The sequence below is a fragment of the Myiozetetes cayanensis genome, unplaced genomic scaffold (assembly GCF_022539395.1).
Source record: "Myiozetetes cayanensis isolate MyiCay16 unplaced genomic scaffold, myiCay2020 scf2-11, whole genome shotgun sequence".
Classification (NCBI taxonomy): Eukaryota; Metazoa; Chordata; class Aves; order Passeriformes; family Tyrannidae; genus Myiozetetes; species Myiozetetes cayanensis.
The window spans coordinates 38,416,617-38,437,721 of NW_026087411.1; the positions used below are offsets into that span (position 1 = coordinate 38,416,617).

General features: G+C 36.3%; 1 protein-coding gene across 6 annotated transcripts in view; it reads right to left on the reverse strand.

Moving 5' to 3' along the window:
- The window catches only part of RYR2 (ryanodine receptor 2), a 401,127-nt gene that overhangs the window by 184,746 nt on the left and 195,276 nt on the right, over positions 1-21,105 (reverse strand). For all 6 annotated transcript variants that reach the window (XM_050316682.1, XM_050316684.1, XM_050316681.1 and 3 more), the window contains 6 exons: positions 19,800-19,956; positions 14,257-14,421; positions 12,769-12,890; positions 9,707-9,890; positions 8,905-9,040; positions 1,319-1,414 (listed from right to left, as the gene is read on the reverse strand). In XM_050316682.1, coding sequence (XP_050172639.1) covers positions 1,319-1,414; positions 8,905-9,040; positions 9,707-9,890; positions 12,769-12,890; positions 14,257-14,421; positions 19,800-19,956 — 860 coding nt within the window. The remainder of the gene's footprint in view (positions 1-1,318; positions 1,415-8,904; positions 9,041-9,706; positions 9,891-12,768; positions 12,891-14,256; positions 14,422-19,799; positions 19,957-21,105) is intronic.

The following is a 21,105-nucleotide window of genomic DNA, read 5'->3' on the forward strand; positions in this document are numbered from 1 at the left end:
AATACTTAATGACAAAGCTGAGTGGAACAGAAACACCTTGTTTACTATAGGACCCATCTGTTCTCATGGCTGCTACTGATTCACTGAATACTACACTGAGGCAAGAAATTTGTTAATATATGCCAAATAGTGATCTGCACTGGGACAACTCCTATTTTTACTTAGAATACTCAGCAATAGCAGGATATTTCTCATGTATTAATGCCACAGTAAAAGGCTGATGAGAACAACTATGTTTTGGCTATGACATTTCTTTTCAAATGTTTACCAATCTAATATAAAATAAAGAACTTTTGCAATGGGGGACATATTCCCTTCCTGGTATTTCTCCCTTAATATTTCAGACTCTTAAGTACACACCTATCTGTGGAAGAAGTATGATTCAGGAATGGGAAAAGGATAGGGAAAGCAATTTCAATTCCTGAGGACAAGTCTGTAATCAATCATTATGTTCCTTCCAGTTCATGGAACAACACATAACACTAAACCAAGGCAATGACAGGAATAAATTACAAATATGCAACCAGAGAGGTATGATGCACTGTTATTGTAACTATCTTGCCACTGGTCTGTCTACAAATCTTCCTACCTTTTGAACTTACTGTATAATAATTAGAGGAAATAAGACTTGAAAGACTCTCAAAAGGCCATCTTCAAAACAATAGTAAAAAATATCATGTATAAAGAAAACAGTCTCAACTGCAACTGAAAAACATTTCTTGTTAACTTTTAATAGAAATTCAGAGCTCAAGAATGAGAGTGGTGATTAAAAAGGGACTGTATATGTATTACATAGTTAACACTGTGACTTGGAAACACACAGGTATTTTGTGAAGACCCATCTACTCTTACACATACTCAAGTGAATACGTGAACTTCCCTACATTGCCACTACAGTCCTTCAAGAAGTGACAAATTATATCCATTCCATACAGCTATTGTTATATTTAAATTGATACAAATCCTGAAAAACATGTGGACTTCCAAAGAGAAGGGTAGATACTACAATTAGAGAGAAAGCAATTTAATATGACTTAAACTGTAGAACAGCTATTTTGTCAAATGCTTTGTTTCCCTGAATTAAAAGGTAACACTACAACCAATTGGTCAAGGAAAAGGCAAGACTGCCAGAATTTTAAGTAAAGCTACAACTGCAATCAGTATGTAAAATATATAACAAATATAAATCTCCCTTTATTAATATAATTTATTATCTCATAAGAAGACCTTCATTATAATTAGGCTGAACAAGTATATCACCACTTTTAAAGAATTTAGAACTGGTCAAATAGGGAAGTTAAAATACTAAAAAACATACCAGAAGAGGCTTCCAGTCTTTCTAATCTGCTGATCAACCAATCCAGAGACCCAGAAAATTGAGCACAGTTTTTACGATTTCCTCGAATCAGAGCCGCTATTGGAGAGAGGGAGAAAAAAAAAAATCACAATTATTAATCCATTTAAATTTAAATAATTCCTATCTTGTCAGGAAGGACACAATAAGATAGATTCATAATCTTTAATTATTGATGTTCTTGATTTAAATTTAAATAATGTAAGTGATAGTTAGAATTAAGCATAACAAATACCTTTGACATCAAATTGATCTTTAAGGAATTTAAATTAATTTGGCTTTACAATCATCTTAATAATCCCTCCAAAATGCTTTACATGAAGTAGCCACTACTGACACCACAGAAGTCAGCTGCTACTGTAGAAGCAAGTTTCTGCAAAACAGTGTTCTTGTAATGACAGAAAGCACTGGAAAAGCAGACTGTAAAGCCAAAAACATCGGTGATGAATGTAAATTATTTTCTATTGATACTTTAGTACAAGAATAATAGGAATTAACACAAGATAGATGTCCAAGGAACTGTTTGCCATACTTTTGACAGGGTTGTAGAGAGGAAGTAACTGCTTTGAATCTGCTTCACCTCCATGCTTTAAGATGAAGATAGAAGCAGAATTAATGCACGCACTGATTTGGTGGGTATAACTGAACTTAAATCTCACTGACCACTGCAGGCAAACACAAGCCAGCCCTGTCCTGGATTATATGCATTTGCAGGTATGTGCATACACACAAGCTATCAGAAGCATCTATTCTACTCCAAAAAGGTGTGAGGCACTGACATTTCTATCTGGTGTGTGGAAGAGTGCACACTGCTAAAGTTTTTTTTCCAATTCTGAAAACAAATTATTTCAAACTGAAATTTTCATGGTTTTTTCAGCAGCAGAAACTGTTGCTCCTGCTAAGAGGAAAAGGCCTCTTAAAATCTATGTTTTGTTTCTGCACAAATTCACTATATTATATTGCAACTGTGTTTTTGTTCTGCTTTATTTATAAAAGGTTAAACTTAGAGACTTAGGACATAAATATAATATGAAACTATTTGCAAAGAGGAATTGCAAACAAGTCACTGCACTGTCAGTTCTATACCATGAGAAAAGAGATCGCAATCCATTTGCTTTATGGCAAAAAAACCCCAAAAGAAACAAAAAAAAAAAACCCAAACAATAAAAAACCTGACCGCTTGGGAAAACAAACCCTAACAGCAAAACAAACAAACAAAAACCTTTCTCTTGCTGTATTGTATGTTTAAAAAAAAAATCTGTACCCAGAAATCTTACACTGTTAATGACCATGACCACAGTTATTGTAAAGGGGGAGCATCTTGTTAAAATACACAGATCAGAACTAAGGAAAAGCTGTTTCTGTAAGTGGTTTTTATTGGTTATAGGCAAGCCACACAGTTTCACTGTGCTTCAGGTATGAACATAAAATGAAGGCAGTAACATCTCAATGCTTAACACAACATCACTAAATTTAATTTCATTAGCACTAATAAGACACAGATGGTTTCATAAATGCAGCTCAGCAGAAGTTTGTGAAAGGTTAGCACTGGTTGAAACCATGCATTAAGTGAGACACACGGACTCTTAAAATTGAAAACAAAAGATAACATCTAATGGTTGCTTTTCTTATTGTTTACTACTCTGAACAAGCCCAGCATTCAGTTTTAAAGAAATAAAAACCAGTCAGACATTAAAAACACATTGTTGCATATACTCCTGCATGCCTTTGTGACACAAAAGGATTAAGTACAAGTTCATGGTGAATGCATGTATTAGTGATAAAGTACAGATGCCCTAGTGAATACATGTCAATCATTTCAAATTGAAAGATGGTAGATTTACAATGAACATAAGGAAGCAACTTTTTGCAATGAGGATGGCTGGACTAGATGATCTGTAAAGGTCCCTTGTGACCCAAACCTTTCTAAGACTATATGATTTTTCTATGTCATAGTATCCAGTCAACTTAATGTCAGTAAATGCCTCCATTCTCATCACAATGAAATATAACACAATGTCAATGACATGACAAAGGCCATGAATTCTGGCATCACAGTTTACTTTTATTTATGTGCAAACTCAGAAAACAAAGTACTGTTTGCTGAAGCAAGGCTGAGAAAGCACTATCCATTTGTCATCCATGTAATTACTGTACAGCTCCAGCATTATACAGAACAGAGCAATGTACAAATTCATTATAGCCAGATCAAAGCCAGGCTCCCTCAGCATTAGCTGCCAGAAGATAATGCAGCTGGTGAAGTAACATCAGAGGGCAGGAGGGACACGGAGACAAGGAAGTCAACAAAAGCTTGTGCAATCCTCTCACTACAAGTCCACAGAAACAACACTTGGTACAAGACATGCAGACTCTTTCAGCAGGAGTTTTCTAGCCTTGCCAATTGGAAATTTCAAACTTCAAGAAATTATTCAGACATCAAGCCATTACTTCCTCCAGTCTGCTCTGTGCTTAAATTTAACAAGAGATAGCTAAGCTGTAAAAAAAATTCAACTACCCCTACATCCATGAATAACAGAATTTTTTACTGTATCACCTACACTCTAAAAAGTCATCAGTTGACTTCATGGAGACATTAACTCTCTGGCCCTAATCTGGATATTTTTAAATGTTTACAATTCCCACAATAAATAGTTGCTGCTCAACCTCATACTAACAAACAGGGAAGGACATGTTAGAGGTGTGAAGGCTGGGACAGGCTTGGCTACAGTGACCATGAGATCACGGAGTTCAGTATTTTGCATGGAGGAAGCAGGGCAGCAAGTGAGACTGCAACCATGGACTTCAGGAGAGCTTCTTGGAAGAAGCCTCTTCAGGGACCTTCTTGGAACAATGCCCTGGGAACAAGCCCTGTAAGGGACAGCGGTCCAAAGGAGCTGGCTGATATACACAGAATCACTTCCTCCAGGCTCAAGAATGATGCATCCTGATGAGCAACAAATCAAGCAAAGGGGCAAGAGACCTATATGGAAGAACAAGGAGGTCTTGTCATTTCTCAGCATAAACAGGAAATACACAGGAGATGGAAACAGGGACAGGACACTTAAAATGAATACAGAGAAGTTGTCAGACTATATAGAAATAAGATGAGGAAAGCCAAGGGCCATCTGGAATTAAATCTGGACAGCAAGGACAGCAAGAAGGGTTTTTTTTTTCCAATACATTAATAACAAAAGGAAAACCAGAGAAAATGTGGGCCTACTACTAAATGGAGCAGGGACCCCTGTAACAGAGGATGCAGAGAAGGCAATTACTAAATGTCTTCCTTGTACTGGTCTTCACTGACAAGACCAGGCCTCAGGAATCTGACCTAGGAGATGAGGGAAAATGAATGGTGGAAGAAGCTTTCCTCTGATCAAGGAGATTTGGCTCAGAGAACACCTAGGAAAAATTAACATCCACAAGTGAATGGGCCCTGACATGATGCATCCACAAGTGCTGAAGGAGCTTGCAGACACCATAGCAAGGTCACTCACAATCATCTTTGAAAAGTCATGGTGATCAGGAGAGGTGCCTGAGGACTGGAAGAAATCAAACATCATCTTAGTCTTCAAAAAGAGCAAGAAGGAGGACACACGAAACTACCAGTCACTCAGTCTCACCTCAGTCCTTGGAAAGGTAACGGAGCATCTCATTCTGAAGCCCACGTCCATCCACATGGTTGACAAGAATGTGATCAGAACAGTCATCATAGATTTACTAAAGGTAAATCATGCCTGAACAACTTGATTGCCTTCTCTGAGAGAGCAGTGAATATTGTCTACCTTGACCTCAGCAAGGCTCTTGAGACTGTCTCTCACAAAATCCTTGTGGGTAAACCCAGGAAGTGTGGACTGGATGAGTGGACAGTGAGGTGGATTGAGAACTGTCAGAATGGCAGATCCCAGGGAGTCGTAATCAGAGGCACAGGGTCTAGTTGGATTCCTGTCGCTAGTGGTGTACCACATGGTTCAATACTGGGCCCAGAATTGTTTACCTTGTTCATCAGTGACTTGGATGGAGGGGATGATGCCTCCTTAGCAAGTTCATTGATGGCACAAAGTTGGGAGGAGTGGGTGAACACCCCAGAGGGCTGTGCAGCCCTTCAGCACGACCTTGACAGGTTGGAGAATTAGGAAGAGCAGAACTGTCTGAAGTTCAACAAGGGTAAAAGCAGGGTTCTTCACCTGAAGAGGAATAACCCCCTGAATACGTACAGGCTGGGGGCTGACCTGTTGGAAAGCAGCTCTGTGGATAAGGACCTAGATAGAGTCCTGGTGGAAAACAAGCTGTCCATGAGCCAACAGTGTGCACTGGTGGCCAAGAAGGCCAGTGGTACCCTGGGGTGCATTAGATGCTCCTGGAGCAAGTATAGAAGAGGGCTGCAAAGATTATTAAGGGACTGAAGCATCTCTCTTATGAAGAAAGACTGAGACAGTTGGGCCTAATTAGCCTGGAGAAGAGAAAATTGAGAGGGGGTCTCATCAATGCATACAAGTATTTGAAGGGTGAGTGTCAAGAGGATGGAGACAAGCTCTTCTTGGTGGTGCCAAGCTACAAGGTGAGAGGCAATGGGCAGAAACTGATGCACAGGAAGTTCCACCTGAACTTGAGGAAGAACTTTACTGTGTTGGTGACTGTGCACTGGAACAACAGATTATCCAGGGAGGTTGTGATGTCTCCCTCCCTGGAGATATTCAAAATCTGTCTGAATTAAATCCTGTGTGATGGAAGACCATGCCTTAGCAGGGACGCTATACCAGGTGACCCCACCAGAGGTCCCTTCCAACCTTACACATTCTGTGATTCTATTTTGTTTTATTGAAATAGAGGGATAACAGCAAGAAACATTTCCTACAGCAGATACCAGAGTTCCGAAAGAAGATAAGAAATTGTTAAGGATAACGGAACGTGTAAACAAACATTAGAAAGGCCTACACTGGCTTGAGAAACATAAGACACAAGAGAAGAAAAAAAACAGAGGAAAAGGATCTGGACACTCCTCTCAAGAACCTACAATATAATGCATGTTGTCAGGTCTTAAAATCTCTTAATCATCAAGCATCATAAATCCATTTGCAAAAACTCCCTTCTACTTCTGAAAAGGTTCTTCATATAAAATTATAGCACAAAGGACAACAGAGTACCATTGTTACAAATCATTCTATTCTGAAATCAAACCAGTCTGATGTATTCACATTTCAGTCCTGCTTTTGCCTTTCATGCTGACTTCACTGATTTTTAACTATGCTGCAAGTTACAAAACTAGAGAGAGGTGTATAAAGGGTATATTTACCTTGCAAACTATAAAGACCATGAAAACCAAACTAAAACCGTAAATATTACCTCATAATGCTTGTAAAATCTACCAATCTAATGTTAGGAAATGCTTTTTTGGTCACCCTTGCAGCCTATGCATATGCATTATGCTGCAATCATCAACAACATAGAGCTGGTAGATCTCAGCAACTTCTCACCTAGAATCCCAATTAGAGGAACCACCTTCTACTCTAACAGCCTGCGGTTAGGGGACAGCAGCCACTGTTCAGCCAGCTCTTTCTTTGCTCTGAGAGATCACAGGAAAGGGCTTCTCATTGTCTCAATGCCATTCACTGTGTCAGCTTCTATTTACTCCAATAGTAAAGGCGGTGGACTAGACAGAAGCATCTTGTTTCTTTCAGGAAGGGCTGTGCATCATATACTGGATATTCTCTTTTCCCCCCTAAGACTATTTTCTTTTGCAAGAACACAATGATAAAACTACTTCCATTATGGAAAAGCTTTGTGACAATGTTATATAGAGAACTCCTGCCTCTGTTGTCTCACTTTGCTGTAGGGTAGTAGGAAGAATTTATGTGAAGTAAGGCATGCAATTAAAATTTCATTTACTGCCTCTGAATTTGGAGGAATGCAAGTTTTCAGTATGCCTTGCACACACGAAATACTGCTGAATATTCTGAAAAAAAGGTCAGATCCCACAGCTCTTAATTTGGGAAGTAGCACTGGTAAATCCTTTTTACCTAAATTTCTCTCTGTATCTGTTCCTCTGACTGAATGAGAGATAATACCTTTGATTTCGTTATTACAAAAGTTTCCAACAGACACTAATTAATAATTCTAATTATTGGTATTACTAATCATAAATGGCACAAAAGAACCTAAAGATAATAGTTTTGTTTTCCAAACATGAATTAAAAGGCTCATAATAAATTAGGTTCAATGCCACATACAAAGTAGCCAAGAGAAAACTAAGTATTTTAAGTCCTAGTAATAAATGAGCCCTAAATAAGGAATGGGTCCTATAGAAAAAACAGTATGTGATCATGTTTCACAATGCATACCTACAAAAAAGCCAGTTACTAATATCCTCACCACATTCACCTGGGCACTTCCTAATGACTTGATTCACTTCATTTTACAAACTACATATTCAGCTGTGGAGTTTTAAATGGAATTTTTGAAAAAAGTACATTACTTATATCTTCTCAATAATAAATTTTTCAGGAGTGAGATTTAGTATAAATGATACACAAAATGCTTTACTGGAAACATTTTTCATGTTTCACTGGAAAGTAGGATAACAATCCTGCAGGAGGACTTTGTCCAAACTTGAGCTTTTGACAAGATATATGCAAGTTTAAAGGCAAGCAGGCCACACATTAGAGTGTTACAGAAAGAAAGCAGAATAGGGACATGTATGCAGCCTGCACAAAGAACTGCTTAATGACAGGGACACATTACTGTCCTCAGTCACTTAAGGTCAATGTTATTATTAATGTTTAGGCTTACTTATGGCAACAAGAAAACCTACTGACAGAGGAGAAAAGAACTGACAAAACAGTCTCTTAGGCAGCAAAATTTCCTTCTGTAGACAATTAGGAACTCAGCAGGAGTGAATGTGCAGGCAGCTATTATAGAGGATTAATAACTCTATATAATGATTCATAATTGAACAGAAGTAACATATGCAAATAAAATTGGAGGAGGTATTGGGAGATTTTAAGTGACTGCAGGTGGACAAAAACTTAATTACTAGATTTGACATAAATATACCTTTCCACGGCATACTGTATCCAGGTATAACGCTGGAGTCATTGGTCATTGCTGACTAGTAAGAGGGTTCTTGGGTATAGAAGCTTTAGATATATCCTGCAGTTCTGCAGGCAGATATGTGAAAAATCATAGACTTCTATAAATCTGACCAGGTCATGGCTCCTTAATGTAGGAACGATGTATTTACATATGTTTTGTTCACACACTTTTGGATCGCACAAAAGATGTAGAAGCAATATGATGATAGGGAAAAGTAGTCAATCATTTAAGTTAGAAACTTGACATTTTTCAAGATAAAAAGTATCGTAAAATTTACAATATATAAGTGTTTCCAGTGTATAATATTCTGAAGCACATGTAAGGACCCGAAAATGCAAAAATCTTGTTTAATTTGTATCATAAATTTCTACACGGGGGAAATTCTTCTCTCATAAAACAGGTATGTGTTTCTTTATTCTTCATTATTTTGAGCTAAAACAATAATGCATTCTACGTCTTACCTAGTAATTCATACAAAGAGTTCAGAATAGATTTCCATGCTTCTCCAGCTTCCTTCCCAGCTACATCTGCAAAATGAGCTGCACTGCTGTATACATTCAAGCGATCAATACATTCAAGAACAAGGTTAATCATACCCTAAAAAAAAAAACAACACAGTATTTTTAGGTGCAAACAAAAAAATTTTCAGAAATCTAAGAAAAGACAACATGAAGGACAGGATCTGCAAAACACAAGAATATGTACATGGAGTCAAACAAGCAATCCCTGTGGAAAATTCTCCTTGCCTGTGATAATAAAAATCTAACATTTATATATGGTCAAATTAAAACAAAAAAGACATAATTTTTGACAATTTTCTATTCTGGAAGGCATTTAGGCATCTGAAAAATTATAGGCAACTATCACTGCCAAAGAAATAACAGATAATGTTAAACAAGATACTTAAAGCATGCTTATTAAACCAAAACATCCTTCTGCATCAAGAGATCCAACTGTAACAAAAGAAACTAATTCACACATAGGAAGAAAATTATGGTTAGAATTCAGGGCACTAATATTTAATTTTTTTAAAAAAAGGAAAAGAAAGTAAGGCCTTAAATGAATTTATTTAAATAAACAGGAAAATCAACACATCTAGAGATATTATAAATGTAGCAAATAGTTTGATTCTTACGGGATAAAAAAAGACAACAACAAACCAATGCAACCATACTCCATAGTTGATAGCAACACTACAGTTATCGTGAAAGGATACTTGCAGACAACACAGTGGAAAATCAGGAGTAAAACTGAAAGAACTACCTCTTCTTGGAAGAGGTTCTGGCGATTCTTCAGTGCTCGGAGCCTGTTTTGTTTGTTTTCATGCTCCAAATGGTCATCAGGGGGGTGAAAGTAGCCAATCAAGTCCTGAAGGCTCAGACTGACTGACTCAATAGGCAAATCGATGGTGGAAGACTTTACTTTCTTGCTGAGAGCGTCAAGGCCCCTGTAAAAAGATCCAAAGTCTCCTGAATATTGAAAATTAATTTATTGTTCGAAGTCTTTATTTATTTAAAAGCAAAGTTTGTTTAGATGCCAAAGCTCGAATAATTTTCTGACAGTCAAGTAACTTCTCAGAAATTACATTTGCCCATTCTTTAATTAACAATCCACCCCTCCCTTCCCAAACACAACCTAAAAGCATCAAAAATGTTGTTCTTCTAACATTTTTTTGAAATTTAGAAAACACTTCAATATTCTACCTATGCATGTAGCAGTTTCAGAGGTAGAGGAAAAGACAAAGAAAAGTTACTGTAAATCTGTACAAAGCATCATGAAGCTGGAATAGACAGAAGTTAAAGAAACCAGTCCTGTGGTGCTGAAGAGGGTCCAGATAGCCCATGGAGGCTCTCAAACACACCTCTAACCTGTTCTTAAACCTTCTTCAGTGTGGAAGATTCAGCACCTCCACACACTCCATTCCATCAATTCATTAGCCTTTTTGTTCACTTAATACCCAGTTCACACTTGGCCTTGCAGTAGTCTATGACTATTTTCTCCTAGAAGTGGAGGGTCGAGTGTCCTCAACCATGTTGCACCTGCCCCTTGCTGAGCTGAATCCCAAACAAACTCCATAATCCGATTTTCCCACAGCGCTGGGCTTTCTAAACCCTGACATAACTTTCTCCTCCATTTAAAACTCATCTTTATTGAAACACAGCTGAGACCTCAGCAGCACTATGCAGCAAGTGGAAGGTGAGGGCTTTCCCTTGCACATCCCTTGCATATCCCTTGCCCATCTGTCAGGAAGATGATGGTGGGCAGGGGGTCTGCCCCAGCAAAGGCTGCAGGAGGCCCTCAAGAACCTTCTGCAAGGAGTAGGGGGAGCCATGAGGGGGAGAGAAACTGGGGTGCAGAGGGCTTGGGAAAATAATACCCACACTCTAGGAGGAGGGAAAGGTCTGGAGATCCTGAAGCTCTGTAGGAGGCAGCCAGGACCCAAAGTGCTGGGAGAGGAGCAGCCCTGAGCGGAAGGGTCCGCCCTGGCAGCACACAGCGGAAAAGGGTGGGATCATTTGACACGTGATTTCTCTTTTTACTTATTCTCCATTCTGCCATTGTAACACAGTTATTTTGCTAGCATATTTTTGAGTAAAGCCCAGTTATGTAGCAAGGAGGTCTGTTTTGTGTTTACTTGTGGTCTTTAGGTCAGCATAAACAGAGTAGAGCAGGCCACCACACCTACACGGTCACCCACTCAGCCCCATACCCATCTCCCTCTGTTCTTTCCTTGAAGGCACCAAAGGTTCCCAGCAACCTAACCCACAACTGTCCTTGGCAGTCCTCTCTCCTGAGCTGTACAGCACCTGGCTTGCTCCCAGGATTCATCTGCAGGTCATGATATGGAGCACAAGCCTCATTTCGTACTCTGCTTCTTGCTGGATTAAGATAAAATATTTGGGACAGGGTGGGGGTGGAGGTAATATGCTTGTTGTTTTGATATTTGAGTTGGTGTTTTTTGTTTGGTTGGTTTTGGTTTTTAAATCTCTTACAATAAATGCAATGTTTCAAAAGGATAGCTACAAAAGTTATCTTTAAAATTTAATTTTTACTGTGAACACGTTATCTGAAGTGCAATTTTTCTACTGACTTTGTGGGAAAGAACATTTAGAAGAATAATTTTCATCCTCTCCAATTCAGCTTTTTCTTCTTGGAGTAACAACCTGCCAAAACTAAACTGTTAAACACTACCTTGGACTCCCTGTGCACTCCACAAAAATCTCCACTGTAATTTAGCAATACCTTGATTTGTGAAACCTTATCATTAAATTGCCTTTCTCTGTCCTTATCTTTTATGGCATTCTTAGAAGCTCTAAGAAGGGGTATTATTTCAGAAGTGACCTAGGGCTTACACTTCTTTTGTATTTTAAATGTCATACAGGAGGCAATTCTCCTGATGGGTGATTTTCTCTGTTCTTATTTAAGTACCTTGTTAAATGTTTTTCAACAAATTGACATGTGTATGTCTTTGGCTGTGCAATGATTTAGGACAGAGTTGCTTCAGGTCAACATCTCCCAACCTGTTTTTTTCTTTTCACAAATGAATTCTTATGAAATTCTTATCATTCCATATAGTCTTATCATTCTTTTTCTAACACAAGCTACACTGATGAAAGGGCCTTTCATCAATCATTGAAATCACAAGCAATTGAGAATTAGCATTTTATCAGTGTTATTTAGGAGGACATTTGGAATAGGAAGATAAATGCAAATTGCATAAAGCTGACAGGATTTTTAAATTGCTAATTACTGTAGAATAAAGCATTTTTCAATGTTTCAAAATATTAAAGAAAAAATTAGCATTAAAAGGGAACAAATAAGCAAAGTGTAATGTGAAGGTAGAAAGAAGGTATAATTTTTAAGAAAAACTTTTTCTTGAGTCTATGATTTTCTTCAGTATATTTGCATTTTTTACAAATCTGTAGTTTTACAATTATCTCTTTCTTCAAGGTTTTTCAAGGAACATAACTCTTAAAAACTATACTTAGAAAAGGAAAATCTAAATGATCTACCATATGACTTAAAGCAAATGTTGGCAAGGAAAAATCTCTCTTTTATGATTTGTTTGCATTTTCAGTATGTTTATGCATTTAAATCAAGATTTAATGTTAAACTGATATTAGAAGACAGAGGAAAGAAACAGGCCAAAATCTCTCAAGGCCCTTATCTGCTGATAACACGTACAGAATTGAGAAAGTCTGCTTTGAGGCATTGATCTCTTTTTTCTGAAGGCTAAATTGTTCACTGTTGTGTTAACAACCACTTTGAATAAAATAGAAGAGAAAAAAAAGAAAAGGGATGAAAGCATAATTTTAAAAGCATACCTTATAAACCTGTTGAAAAGGAAGACTGTACTACGGATGACACGTGCTGTACGGGATTCCTCATTCTGAGATCTGGACAGTGTTAAACCATCATCCATGTGACCTTCATGGTGCATTATTGCCTGCAAAACAAAAATAAGAAGTAGTCACTACAAACTGAAATATTATTTGTAAATAAGAAGTTTAAAAACTCACATAGTAAGGGAGGCTAGGAAATTATGAAGCCATATACAAAAACAACTATTTTATTAAAAACAGATAATTCCATGTTTTAATTCCTCATGTCCAAGGACACATGTTTACTAAGCCAGCAGGTTCAGTGCCATAATAATCTCAAAGCCACAGCTTTTGTAAACAATATACTACATTTAAAAAAAAGAATCTTAGGGGTTTTGCTTGCTGTTTGTTTTTATCAACATTAAAAATAGTTCCATTACAAAGCAGTAAATCCCTAAAGCAGACATGGTCATAACAGGTATTCGTTACTGGTCCTGTTTTCTAAGAGTGTTATTGGTCTTCTTTTCTGACTATTTTTTGACTGATTTCCAATAACTTACAGTTTTTCATGTTTAGTTATCATGGTTCTGAAGGTATTCAATCCAATCTACATAAATATTTTAAAGTATTTATGGTAAATTTTTTTCATACAGATATATGTATACACACACATGCAATTTGTAAGACTTGCATTACTAAATTATTTAATAAGGTAACCTATTTTAAATTATTTTAGAATTATTTAGGTATTATGACTATTACGACTGATAATTTTTTTAGTATTATAATCACTAAAATTTTACCTGTATAGAAACTGTTTCCTAAATATTACCTTTATAGAATTTTATAGAATATATATGTGTTTGTACACACATATGATACAGACAAATTTTATATATAAAATTATAAGGTATGTCCTTTGCTCCAGCTTGGTAGTTCTGGTATGTAAAACAGTCATGGAAAATATTACAGTGTTAAGTTGTAAAATAGTATTTTTTCTACTTTATGATGCTGAGCTAGCATTCTGCTTGGCTATTATTATTCTATAAAAGAAATCTCTCAGGGCTCAAGACTTGAATATTCCAGACCAAAAGGTAATACACTTACAATGTGGAAAGAAATACTATGAACTAAAAGCCTCCTCAATCCAAACTACACTGAAGAAAGGAATTTTAGTACATTCTATAGGCTGTTACTGATATTTTAGTTTGAAATCAAGTATATCCAGATTTATCAATGTTTGTAGGTTAATGTCTAGAGGTTGCCACATGCAGTTTGTTTGGCTTTCAGTTTAAAAATTCAGTATATCACTTAACTTTTCAATACGTGACTGAAAAGAAATCCAACCTTTCATACGGTAAGCATGCTAAGGCATGCTTAAAATATTTGAAACCCGGAAATAGTTGTTTCACATAGTTCCCCTCATTTCCTACCTCCACCCACCCTATCAGACTGTGATTGAATGAAATGAATTCCTATTTACAGTCTTACCTTTCGCTGCAAAGAACCCATTCTTACAGACTTTGCATCAGCAGACTGGTACGTGAGCCATAGGCCTGTATCTACATGTTGTATAAAGCATATTGAATCCCCATATTTTATTTCAGGTGCTCCCATTCCATCCACCTCTTTTCTTGTCCCTATGTCCAACTTTTCCTGAAGAAGACAAAAATGTACACATGAACAATAACCAACATGTTAATATTTGCATAAAACATTAAATACCAGGCAACTGTCCAGAACAGGACCTAAAAGAATATTTTAAATCCTTCTTTAAATGAACTATTTTTTAAAAATGAAAAAATGTAACTGCTAGTTAAATGCACAGAAGGAGAGAGATCCCATCAACATAAAAACCTTTCTTATTCATTTCACCCGCATAGACAGAACTAGGATCATAATTGACAGTACATGTCATTATTGAAACATAAAAGCTTACAAAACAACTCCAAATACGTTGACTCCCCTAGTTGAATCAAGCATTAACCTCCAGAAGCTTTTTCTTGGGAATTTGGTTGGGTTTTTTCCAGCCTGGAAAAGATGAGAACCATCCAACTGTCACTGAGAGATGGCCTTTAACCTGTCACTGCCCAACAACAGGCCCAGTATTTCCTGAGAAAAGCAACCCATTTCTGCATGTTTGTGACTAGTCTGCAAACTAAGAACAGTATGACCACACGTCACTGCAGCTGGTGTCCTATACAGACAACAATTGCTTCAGGAGAGGAAATGTATTATCCCAAACAATACTATAGTTTTTGACTGTAATCGGAGGTGTTTCCCCAATACCTAGCTCTTCTAAGAACCAACTCTTTCCTCACAAGCCTATGCATCTTGCTTCATAACAGATCATCCATTTAATCTCTCCAAAGAACATACAGTTCAACTGACTGATGTGCCTTTTCCTACAATTATGAATGCATTTTAAAGTAAAATAATACTGAGGTGAAATTCTTATGTTTACTTTTCATAACATTAAGCTTTCAGATATAAAACATTCATCAATTCAGATTGTTTTCTGATTGTTTCTGGATACAGATGTTAATTTTACTACCATGTAAATGGCTGATTCCTTAAGTGCTGAAATTCTTATTAAAATCTTGTCCATTGATACATGATAATAACTGATTTATTAGTAATCTGATGCCAACTACAGAGTTATTGTGTGCTTCTATTTCATTATTAATTCATTATTTTGTTCATAGCATTTCTCTAAGTGTTACATTCAATTCTTTCAAAAGCTAGCACAAATAACCTGAATGTAATGACAGTTGCAAATTGAAAAGCTACTTATAATATGACATTGCAAACAAATGATGATACAGGAAAAAAAAAAGTTAGGTTTCGCTATTGTATGAAGAAAAAGACAGTCTGATTTCAAGATCCAGTCCATCGAATTCTTTTCGTAACTACAAGATAGGGTGAACCTGTGTGAATGTATTGTACTTTTACATTGTAAGATTTTTCTTTTTCAAGTATCACAACTAGTTTTTTAAGGTATGAATATAATAAGGATTCACACATTTTCTCATAAAGCACTGTAAATAACATGAGGGATTATTTGTTTAAAATATTATTCCATACTTCCTTTAAAATTCACTGTCAGGAACCAGGCTTTTTGGGGTTTTTTTTTGTGGTTTTGGGTTCTTTTTGATATTGAAATCTTCATAGAATTAACACTAAATTTACTTAGCATTAAAATTGCAGTGCCAACAATTTGTCAAACAAGATCTCTGTTCTCAGCAGTGTAAATACACTAACAGCTTTGTGTGTAGGCTTAGAGTACAGATTGAATTTAATCCCATAATGTCTTTCCTGCAAAAAAAACCACAGTAGCCAGGAAAGCACAGTGTAAAAACTGGACTAAGAATAGGAGAGAAATGGAAGACTAGAGGATAGTCTGGGGTAGCAGGCATGAGAGCATTCATCTGGGGACAATGAGATTTTTGGGGGAGTGAACAGGAACCACAAATTGTTTAAAAAGGGGAAGATTTGAATGGAATACTGGCTTCATGTCAGTAAAGAGTAGGTAGTTGAGAAAGTACATACAATAAATCAATCTCATCCACTGTAGAATACTGTTCATCAGTGAAAATTAGGATCTGGAAAACATCAGAAATCACCATGTCCCCAGTTAAGAATTGCACATTGGTATAGATATTAAATGATGCAAGTTTCCAGCCCACTACGCTCTTACCACATATGTAACCTGTCATTACTTAACCATCTGCTAATTCTTCCTACTGCATTTTTACACAGAAAACCCTACATTTGATTGTCCAGACCTGTTCTCAGACCATCTACTTTTTCTAAACAAGGATCACAAATCTTCATTTATCACACTGAAACAAACATCAACAAGTGGGTTTTTGCAACAGTCTGTAAAACACCTCGGTAATGCAAAGCAACAAGACTGAATTGGAAATGAACAGATTTATTGATCATTATGGCAGATTTTCTCCAGAAGGATGTGCTCTTTATAAATAGTTTGCATTGCATATGAACAATCTCCACATTTTTGTATGGGCTAAGTGAACAAAATAATTTTAAATGGTTTCATCTTACTGATGAAAAAATTATTTTATGAAGCCTCACCTTAAATGTGTTATTTCACTCTAATGTTTCTGTTTAATTTCTTATAATATTACAAAATGGATTCCCATGATTAAGGTCTGTGCTTTCAAATTTATCTCTTGTCCTTCAACCCAACCTATAACTTCCATGGCATACTTTTAGTCAGAACTGATATTCTAAAAGACCTCACTGATTCCAAGAAGCTAATTAATGACTGCTTTTAAAGCTGACATTAACATATTTTCCATGAAATTTTTTAAGAAAAAGCTGAAGACAAAAATACAAGCCATAAAATTTTATTTAAATTGATATATTTCTGTCCACTGGAAAAGATCATGACAGGAAAAGCAGACTTGGTACAGAATATATAAACATTTCTACATTGGTAAAATTACTTTATTTCAGTGGGCAAGTGATATTAAAACAATGCTTTCTATTAAAATGAATCAATATTGGGCAAATAGAAGAGAGAAAAATCCTCAAAACTTGATCACTACAAACTCAAGTTTATAAAAGAGTACTATGTTTTGGGGGAATAAATTGCAGATATCTGTGGACATCCTGTGCTGAGTGAAGCAAGACCACAAGAGCAAAAAAAAAAAAGTATTTTCTTAATTTCAGATGCTTGAAAGGCTTCAGATTTCTAGTTCCCTTCTGGGTTATTTTTTAAATGCAGTACTGGGAAGCTAATGTGCTTAAGGTGATGAGCCCTTGCAAATAATAAGGGTAAAGCAATAATAAATTATAAACCTTTACATTTGCATCTGAATCTTCAGATTTACAGGGGATACATTTTCAATATTATCTCTGCAAACATAAAAGCTGCTTTTCATTTAGAAATTGAAGTCATTATCTACTCACTTTCTTCTCCCTTATTTGTTTTTGCCTATTCAGAGCTAACTTACTCTTGCACAAGTGGCATCTTCATAATTCTCACTTTTCTTCTACTTTTCAGGTAGTGGAAGGAAGAATTATGACTGTGGCAAAATAAAAAGGGTTGAAATTCCTATAAGAAATATCCAGCTGCTTGAAACACTCCCAGGTATTAATGCTCTGTAGTCAGTAAAAAAGGTTAGGGAGTCCCTCTTATCCATGAATAATTTTTTGCGTCCTAACAGCACAAGGGAAAGGTTGAATAATTTCTTCATACATACTCAAAAGCAAAGAGACCCTAAATCTGCTTACCTTCTCTACAGAAACCTTTCTAGAACTGCTATAATTTTGAAATCTTTATTTTAACACTCTTTTCCAGAGAAGGAAGGCACCTGAAAAGTTTTTAATGCCTGTATCCTAATGAAGTGAAACATGACACTCCTTTAAGAAGTCTGAAGCAGGAGACTGAATCACAGAATCAGTCAGGTTGGAAGGGACCACAGTGTGTCATCTGGTCCAATCTCATTGCTCAAGCGAGGGTCATCCTAGAGCACATTGCACAGGATTGCATCCAGACTGGATTCATCCTCAGCAATGAAGTGCAAACCACATACTCCTCCCCTGTGGTCTCTCCGTAATACCTGTCAAAGTCTTTAGTTAAAATGAATGTGGACATCCACAGCATTACTTCTTATTTGAACATTTACTTCAATTTCTTTGAAAATCCATATTTAAGCATCAGTACGATTATATTTTTCATGTGCTGATTAGCTTATAGACCTCTCTGAAAATTCTCTCATGTTCTTTCAAGAACTGATTACCATAACATGTTTCTACCTGCCCCAAAGGCTTTTATCTCTGCTCTGCTCAGCATAGAATAAGTTTGGCCCCTAACAACAGCCAACCAAAATATGTTAACGTTTTATTTTGAGCGTGATAGAACAAAACCATTTCAAAATACAAATTCTCAAAACAAGTCCAAATAAGCAAATTCAGGCTAAAAAAAAAAAAAAAAAAAAAAAAAAAAGGAGAAACTTCAAATACAACATTACCTAATCTCCAAAACACATGTGCATGTGCTCCTCAGAGAAAAAGAGACAAACCACCTTATCCATATAAACAAAAGATACTCCGTGTAGCTAACAATTCTTGCCTTCAAGTATTTTTTTGACTAAATAAAACATGTAACAGTAGAGTGCATTATATTGTTCCACTCTTTTTAGAACAACCCCTGCTGAAAACCCATCTTGAAAATCAGTGAATGGATTATTCTATCCCTCTTGCTTTAAAGTGTTGAGATCTATAATAGCTGCAACAGAAAATCCCCAATATAGCTGCACTGCATTGCTTTAAAATATTTAAGCATTTCTATGACTTTTCTAATTGGTTTTAAAAAGGATACATTTTCTGCATGTCACAACAATCACCTGAAATACAGTCTTTGTTATCAGAGTGCAGAAGTCCCTACACCTGCTTTTGGGTGTCTATTCTTATCTTCCAAAGAAGGCAACTAATTTTATATCTATATATATATAAAATAAATGCTACAGAAAAGTTTTGAGTAATTCTGTTTACTACAGTAAATTCTGTTACTACAGTAACTTCGGATTAGACTACAATAAAGTATCTGCTGAAATAAATCCTGAATTTCCAATTTAATTTCAGTAACCCACAACAGTACAAATCTTTCCTATGACAGCCAAGAAATCTAAGCAACGAAGAACCAGAGAAGTTAATCAGAAAAACAAATTAGAATTGAGTAAACTGTTCAAAAGTGGGTGAGCAGGACAAAAAAACCCCAACTAACGAAAAAACACACAAAAACCCAGCCCCAAACAAAACCAAAAAACCAATCAAACAAACAGAACCAACACACCACAAACAGACAGACATGCAGCAATACACAAAGAAAGTATCATAAAAGAAGCATTCCAGGTATTGATTATACTGAGTTTTGGATGGTTTTAATCAGTGAAAAGTAGAAGGCTCCTGTAATCAATGCAATTGCAACAGAAAACACCTAAATGTTGCTTTCCAGAGAGACTGAAATTAGCACTAGTTATACTAGTGCTGCACTGATTCCATACCTTGGAAGACCGAAAACAGAATGCTGTAGATTTTACATCCGCCTTCTCTTTGTCTGTAAGAAGAAGACTCTTGTCATCCAGGAGACTTAAATATTTTCCTGTTGTTATATGTCTTAGTCTGAATGGCTGTCCCCATCTAATGTGGCTGCCACTCCACCTAAGAGAGTTTATAGAAAACATTTAGTTACTAAGAAAAAAAAAAAAAATTAACTACAGGCAAAAATGTTTTAAAGTACATTATACTGCCAACTACTTGGTGGAAAGACAAAATTCTAAATGTTGGAGTATCAGCAAGAAAATGGCTACTTTGTGGCTATAAAACCATCCTAATAAATAATTTTAACATCCTAATCTCTTCCTTTGCACAGGCTGCTTTCGTTCAGACTGAATTCCTCATGAGAAACAGTACAGACCGCCTACGGAAAAGGAGGCTTATGCTGTACACAAAGAGCTTAGATCTGCCAGTTCTCTCTCCAATATTTCATCTACCAGCAGCTGGGTTTGCTCACTCTCCCAGAGTCCTCATCTTCTAGCAGTCAGCACACTCTAAGCACACTTTTAATAGTGTAAAAAAACAAAGTGGCTAAACAAAAAATAAATAAAGAAATTTCTTAAAATAAATAAGAAAACTTATCAAGCCAAGAATGGTCCAGATTCTTCATACAGGAGGAAATAAAGGAAGAAAGGCAAAGCTTGTCTATGTCCCCCAATAATTACTCAACTTAAAATACAGATCACAGATTTCTGACTTCTTGCCTTAATCAGGAAGTACAGAAGGGCTGAATTTTCAGTTTAATTCCTGAAGACGAACTTGCGTAGGGGTTACTAAACGGTATGTATTTCACAAAGGGTTTTCAGAAGGTTTCTCAAATATTCCTTAGATTGGAAAATGCCACAGCTAGAATGTTTTCCTGGGTCTTCACAAAACTTTCTTCAGTCTTATATCTTCAGAAGTTTGTACTTCAGATGTTTGTGGCATGCTACTTTTTGGAGAGGAAACCATGCACTTGTTTTGTGTTTGCAAAATACCCATCATAACAGAATTATGACATAATGCCACAGTTCTGATGCGCTTTTGCAAATACTAGAAATTCTCTATGCTTACTGTGGCTTTAAAAAAATAACAAGTTCTTATGTATACGTTTTGTATATATTCATGTACAAGTCTGCAAATCCCTTAATTAGCACTTTAGCAGGTTTAAGTCATTTTTGTTTTCCATGACATATAGATGTAGCAGATTAGAGCACTTGCCTATTCAGTAACAATACCCAGTTGTTTAAATGTGCTGTCTTAAGAGTTGGCCAT